The 7,464-nt window shown below is 46.4% G+C and overlaps 1 protein-coding gene across 1 annotated transcript; it reads right to left on the reverse strand.

Annotated features, from left to right (window-relative positions):
* Positions 1-896: 896 nt before the first annotated feature.
* si:dkey-13p1.4 (transmembrane protein 151B) lies at positions 897-7,457 on the reverse strand. Its single transcript, XM_049596002.1, has 2 exons — positions 6,750-7,457; positions 897-3,842 (listed from the first exon to the last, which is right to left on the reverse strand). The coding sequence occupies exons 1-2, from the start codon at positions 6,888-6,890 to the stop codon at positions 2,211-2,213; spliced, it is 1,773 nt and encodes a 590-aa protein (XP_049451959.1). The 5' UTR covers positions 6,891-7,457; the 3' UTR covers positions 897-2,210.
* Between the last annotated feature and the right edge of the window lie 7 nt (positions 7,458-7,464).

Genomic DNA, 7,464 nt, shown 5'->3' on the forward strand with positions numbered 1-7,464 from the left:
CTCTTAAATCATCTCCATTTTATTTCTGTTCTTGCTTTATCTCCTTCCTCCTGCCAGACAGTATCCGCCTCCATCATCCTGCAGATTCCACCACTGTTTGTAGAGTAAGTTTCTCAGCCTGCTAGCCCTTAAATCTGAAATGTTACATGTGTTTTTAAAGGTCAGTTATCATGGCATCAGACCCGACAGTTTTTTCTCTCTCCTTGTTATTTGTTAGGCAGCGTCAAAGAAGCGCAAGGGATTATACTGATGGCAGATGTTCAGCCTTTTGGAACATTTGTTTATCAGTTCATCTTGTTGCTTTTTCATTATCCAATAAGTGTAATTGCTCTTTTTGTAAGCTTTTATACCGTTATGGTTACAGACTCTCTCTCCACCTCTCTACACTCATATTTCAGTTATAATTCATTTGGCAAAAAAAGAGACATATTGCACAATAAACAAAGTTAAATATGAATTTGACTGATAGCATCTTTTTAATCAAAATTTTTATGGATATTGCGACACTGTCATTATCATGAATTCTCTTGACAACATAACTGGGTTGTGAAAATCTGGTATCGTGCCAGCTCTAATCCACAGTCACTGTATTACCTGCAGTAGATGGTGGTCAGCACACCCCCAAATTGGAGAAGCAGACTAACTGACACAGAAGCTAAGCGATGTACTGCTGTGGATAGGGGCAACAGCAAAATGTATTTTAGCCACACACACAAAAAAAATAAGTCTCAGTTTATCTGTTCATTATATTAAAAATGTAGTTTCTTTTTTTACCTTACCGTCAGACAGCCCTTTCCAATGGGGAACTAAAGTTGTTGTCTATGCTCTCTTCATAGCCACCAGGCTCCTTTGAGAAAAACAGTAATTTTACCTCACAGAACACAGGCATTGCTAGTCTACCACTGCCTCAATCAGTTAGTTTGTTTGTGTTATGGCGTGGCAAACTAACCCTTTAAAACAGTGATTCCCAACTGATGGGTCGCGGTCCAAAAGTGGGTCACGGGTCCATTCTGAATGGACCGCAAGTGACTGGCAAATTTGTAAAGTTTGTAACACACTTTATTTTGAAGAACAATGAATTTCGGACACAGAGCTTTTATTTTGAAGTGCTATTTTCTGCCGAAGAGTGAGTTAATAAGGGACAGCTACTTAGCAGACAGCAAACTGGCTCAACTACATGGCTAAGTATGACGCTGAATATGTTAAATTGTGTGGACCTTGAACTAATGACTAAGGAGAAATCTGGACCCTGTGACTGGACCAGTTGGGAGCCACTGCTTTGAAACACCAAAGTCAAGTTGGTGTTTAGTTTTTAGCTGAACCTTTATTTTTTATTTCATTCTGTAGCTTTGCAGTAGCGTTCTTGATGTATCCAAATCTGAACAAGTGAAATGTTGGGCAAAGTTTGTATGTTTTAGCCTCAAAATGCTATTTTCCTAAGCCCTTCTAAAAACATTTTCCCATGTGACCTGATGTAGATTTCTATATGATGTCATTACTATATATAAAACCATGGAGTGCTGTGGACTCAACATTAGTTTGGTTAGGAATGTCACACAAAACAAGCCAACTAGGCAGCGGGTAGACTAGCAACCTCCATGTGCTGTGAGGTAAAATTACTGTTTTTGTCAAAGGCCTCTGGTGTCTTTGAAGAGAGTGTAGATAACGGCTTCAGTTCCCTGTTGGAAAGGGTTGTCTGACAGCAAGGTAAAGCGATGAAAATATTCAAAATATAGTGTACACTTTAACTGATGTTGATTTTTTTAGGTGGTCCTTTTTTTAGGAGGCTAAAATACTTTGTTGCTGCTGCTCCCATCCACAGTCACCAGACTCCTTTGACAGAAACAGTAATTTCACTTTACAGGAGCTCAGCAATGTAACCTTTGTCACTGCTTTTTGATAATGGCTGAGTAAGAGTTTCAATTTGAAAAAGACAGAAAAGAACGGAGATGGACCTGCCCTTTAAAACACGATTTGCTGCTGCCCCCCTCCACAGCAGTACACTGCTCAGCTTTCATGGCAGTACTCCTGTCTGCTTCTCCAAACTAGGAGCATGCCGACAGACATCTACTGTAGGTAATACACTGACCCCAAGTCAAAAAACCCAAACTATCCCTTTAATGTTGTTCTGTCTTTAGAGCAAACAGGGACCAACACCACTTGTCATGACTGATTTGAATCCCCCTCACTAACAAGTGTCTTTATGTCCTTCACAGAGCCGTCTCCACACAGGACGACCCTCTCCGTATGTAATACCGCCTCACTTCTCTCCCGTCTTCACCCCCACACCCCTCAGCCCGATGCACAATCAGCACGGGAAAGAACCGAGCGTCCCTATAAGTCGGTGGACTGTCGCTGAGTGCCAGCTGGCTGGAGTCCGACCGGCAGCACTGCTCATCCACGCAGCAGGGGTCAGTCAGGTTGCTGCTGCGGCTCCTCCACAGGGCCACGGTGCGATGGGAGCCGTACATGCGGCAGAGGGAGAAGCGGGATGTGTCTGAGGAGAGGTGCGAGTGGAGCAGCGCTCCCCGGCAGGAGAAGATGGAGGAGCAGCTGGAGCTGGTGATGGTCCTCCTCCTGCCTCCTGCATCGCCTCGTCCGTTTGGCTCCCTGCATTGCTCGCAGTCCTCCTGGCTTTGCAGGGCGCCGTAACTCTGAGCAGTCTGGCTGCTGTCCAGGAGGAAGCAGTTTGAGGACGAGGTGCAGTCAGTGTCTCGTAATGAGTTTGAGTCTGCTGTGCTCATGTTTATCAGCATGGCCTCTGAGTAGCTGGGGATCAGCTGACGGTTACAGCGTATGTGCCACTCCATCTCGGTGCTGTCCAGTGTGTCTACTCTTGGGATAACGCAGCCAGTGTTGTTACCCAAAGGCCTGTCTTCATCTAGAGGAGAGGGGCTGCTGTGGCTGTACTCTAACCCAAATAGTTTCTCTATGCGGTAGTGCACATAAGCAGTGCGGTACTCTATCAGCACTCTCAGAGGCCAGGACAACATCAGCAGAGCTGCCAGCCAGAAGGCCACCTGGGAACTGTACCAAGGCATCCTATCTGGGTCCACGTAGACTATCAGGTTTTCTCTGAAGTCCACATTCTTCAGCTGCATCCCCTCCCTGGCCTCCATGTAGTCGTCCAAACCCTCAATTTCAGAGAAGAACCTGGCTCTCTGGTTGAGATAGTCGTTTTCTGGTCCAGCCTCTGTGAAGCTGAAGCATTTGGTGAAGCGCAGCCGAGTCGCCGGATGTCCCTCTAAGCCCCTGAGGTCACGTGACACATCTTTCATCCCACAGTGGCTGTAGTCGAACTCGCCCTCAGCCACATGGGTGTTCACTCTCTCATGGTACACCTGCGTGGTGGTGTAGGCGTCCCCGTTGCGGTATCGAGTGACCTGTCGGGTCCGTCTCACAAAGTGGTAGCTGATAGCCTTCCACCATATGCAAGGTTGGGCCTGTTTCATCCGCAGCACGCGCTCATACACGCTGTCCACGTCTGCTTTGTTCTGCAGCTCGCTCCTGGCTCTGCAGTGCCAGCACTCCACCATGTATAGGACGTAGAGCATGAGCAGGAAGGCCAGAGGGATGTAGATGTAGCCGTCAGAGCAGGGGCTGTCGTGGTAGATCATTGAGTGTCCCCCAACGCCCATCCCGGAGGCCCCCCGCAGGGAGGAAGTGAAGGAGGCGGTGAAGGATGAGGTGAGGGCGGTGTTGAAGCTGATTTTGGTGACCTGGGTCAGCTGACACCAGGCCACCACGCCCAGGCAGCTGTACATGAGCAGAGAGAGCAGCAGGCAGCGCCAATGGGACTCCCGGCAGACACAAGCACCCAGAGACTGGTTCACCGGACGCTGCTGCAGAGAGAGACAGAGAGTAATGAGGAAAAGGCACTTAGAGCGATGAGGCCCTGAAACCTGGCGGTGACATGCTGTGGAAATGCAAATGAATGTGGCTGCACTATAGATCGCCGAGCTTTTCCATAGCTAAGCACAAAGTAAATCAAACCAAAGAAAGCTCAGTTGAATTAAATTAAAACACGCAGTATCCCTGGGAGGCTGTGAGTCAGAGCGGCTGACATAAATAAATAGTAACTGAGGTGTTTTCACACATCTGTCTCTTAAATTAATTGAATTTATATTGCATGAGGGCAAATGTACTGGCTGGTAAAGTTGTCACATTAATATCACAAGGTAGCACTTGTGTATATGTAGACAACATCCTAAAAACCTTGGACATTAAAGGATACTGTCTGAGTCTTCTCACATTCCCCACACTGAGTACAAGGTTTAACCCTCAGGCAGACAATACAGGATGCCCAAATATAAACTCAACTGTTTTAAAAATTAATTTGTGCCAACCTCAATTAAGATTTTAAATAATGTTGCTTGCTGCTTTAGGGGTTGTGTTGTGCTTTGCTTATGGTGCTCTGTTGTGTGCTGGTGTCTCTAAGGTGTAGGCTACATTTCTCCTGGACTATTATTTGTAAGGCAGCAATACTTGAGCAGCTCCTGAGTCCAAGACGAATTTAGCATTGGCCCCTCAGCAGGACAGTGCACCATGCCACACCACAAAACCTGCTCAGGAGTGGCCCGAGGAACATGACAGAGACCTCAAGGCAGTGACCTGTCCTCCAAATTCCCCAAACCCCAGTCTGATCAAACATCTGTGGGACGTGCTGTTACCCCACCTCACAACCCACAGGACCCAAAAGATCTGAAGCTGTGTTCATGCCTTGACAGGTCAGAGCCAAGTCAGGTCCAAGGCCCGTAGATTGGGGTTACTTCTGGGGTACCAGCACGTCCCTCAAATCTTTGATCAGATTGGGATCTGGGGTATTTGGAAGCCACGTCAACACCTTGAGCTCTGTGTCCCATTCCTTGGGCCATCTCTGAGGAGTTTTTGTGCTGTGTCATGGTGCATTGTCCTGTTGAGGGGGGCCCTGCCTTCAACAAGCATTTACATTTACATGAATGCCAGGAGCCAAGGTTTCCCAACAGAACGCTGCATTGTAACAAGATGATCAATGTTATTCATGCTGATCGGTGTATAACAATATACAATAAAATAATATCATAAGAACAAAGACAATTCTGATTCATAGGTGGAGAGAAAGAGCTCTTTGGATAGTTCAGCTCCTGGTAAAAACCTCCTGAACAATAACCACTGAAGGAAATTTAACCGGGAGAAGTTTTGGCTGGTTGCAATCTGCGGTCCTCACCACTAGATGCCACTAAATCCCCCGAAATCGTACACAATGAATGTTAAAGTAACATTTTAGGACTTTTACTTGTAATGCAGTATTTTTTGAAGTGTGATTTTGCAACTTTTAGCTAATAAAAAAATCTGAATACTTCTCCCAGCACTGCTTGAACACACACACACACACACACACACACACACACACACACACACACGTCTCTGCTCTATATCTGCTGAGTATCGGGTGGTTAGCTCAGGGCAGACAAACAGAAACAGAAAGTGCTCACATTTGCAATACTGACCAGAAGTCAGATCGTCCCATTCAGCAAAGACACACCGGCCTAAAGCCATTTCATCAGTAACACTAACAGTAAAAGAAGCTGGAGCGTAACCCGTTACGCACAAAGACATCAGACCAGGACTGCAACATTTACTGTGCTGCAAAGGAGGGTACAGCATTCAAAATTAATCTCAGCCCATCTTGTCAGTCACATTTATCAGGAGCCCAAAATGACTTCATGGTCCTGTCTAATATTTCTGTCTGGTTGTGGTGGTGACAATCGTCCCCCATGAGATGCTGCATTCTCGTGGACTACCTCTGGTGTTTTATGGAGTGAAACGATTTATGCTGACAACCAGCCCATCCATTACTGCGCTGACACGGGGGTGAGGACGTCACTTTGCTGGTTCCACCTCAGTTATTTATGGAGCAAACAGGGATTCAGTTCTTGTGTGCCACAGGAGACGGACTTTCCAGTTGAGCAGGCCTCCTGACTGCAGACATTACAGACTAAATACAGATTTTATTTACTTGAAAAACACTGTGGGATGATTTCTGTATATTTTTTGTATGTTTTTATACATAAACAAGTCATTTAAAAGAATATAAAAGCCCTAGCTAACTGGATCTTATGTCTGCGAAAAAGACACAAGCAATTGTACTTTAATTTACCCTGCAGTATAAAACATGACTTAGCAGTTACATGGACAATGACTCTGAGGTAAGACAACTCCCGTTCTCTTACTATCCATGCATGGCTGGCTGCACACAACCAATCCCTGCAGATGGGATGACAGTAATTACTCCATGACAGTAAAGACAGGGGGCATGGTGAAGCAAACACACACACACACACACGATCAACACATGAAAACCAGGGTCTGACTTAGAAAAAATAACAGCTTGCTAACTTAACAACTGTCTTTGTGAATGCAATGCATGCTTTTGTGATGTTTCCACATCAGTGAATTGTAGTGGCACTGTATGAAATGGACTATTCTGGCAGTTGAGCAAGCAGAGAGGCTGTTTGGCTGCAGGTGGAAGCGGCTGCACTGAGAGGATGTCAATAAAGGATTTATGGTCAGAAATCAAAGTGTGTGTGCTTTAAATCTGAGTTAGCTGCATAATTTTAAAGAAATTTGATAAAATGAGCTGAAGAAACTTGCATCAGAGAGTGGGCTCAGAATTGCTGTTACACTTTTCTAAAACTAATCAATTGATCAGACTGTTTCCAGCTGATGTTTCTGCTTCAGAATTAGATAATGCATGTCTCTACACCTACCTCCTCCAGGACATCACTCTCAGCCGGTGAGTCCTCCTCCTCCTCCTCCTCCTCCTCCTCCTCCTCCTGCTCCTCTCCCTCAGCATCATTGGGAGCACTGGCCGCCGTGTCCTCCGCAGAGTCCAGATCGGAGGAGAGCATGCTGCACTTTTCGCATATCAGAGCCAGATTATAAAGTCACTCCTTTTTATTCACTTGCTCCGTTCACTCCGGTCTGCTCCCCCTCTCTGTGGCCCCCTCAGCCCCACACGGTCTGGGCCGGAGCCAGCAGGTTGCTGCTGCTGCTGCTGCTGCTGCACGGAGCGGGGATCCCGCGGTGGTCCCGCCTGGCCGGACGGAGGGGGGCGGGGTTGAGGGATTTCACCGCAGCAGAGGCAGCAGAGGTTGACCATGATGCAGTCAGAGAGGAGGCCTGCTCCCAGTGGTCAGTTTAACTAATAAAAATATGCATAATAATACATCATCACTGCACTGTGTTCATCCAGATGCGGGTGCGCTGCATAATGTCCTGGAGGATGGATAACGCCCCATGTAGCTGATGTGATAAACCCTGCGCGTTACACGACATAAACCAACCAGGATGCATCAAAATATTCACTAACAACTACTCAGATAAACAGTGCATACCTTCTCAGCCTCTATTACCTAATAATATTTAAAAGAAAGAGGGATATGTGGGTAAAAATAGCCGCCGCGCGCTCCCTTCAGGTTATTC

The sequence above is a fragment of the Epinephelus fuscoguttatus genome, linkage group LG14 (assembly GCF_011397635.1).
Source record: "Epinephelus fuscoguttatus linkage group LG14, E.fuscoguttatus.final_Chr_v1".
Lineage (NCBI taxonomy): Eukaryota > Metazoa > Chordata > Actinopteri > Perciformes > Serranidae > Epinephelus > Epinephelus fuscoguttatus.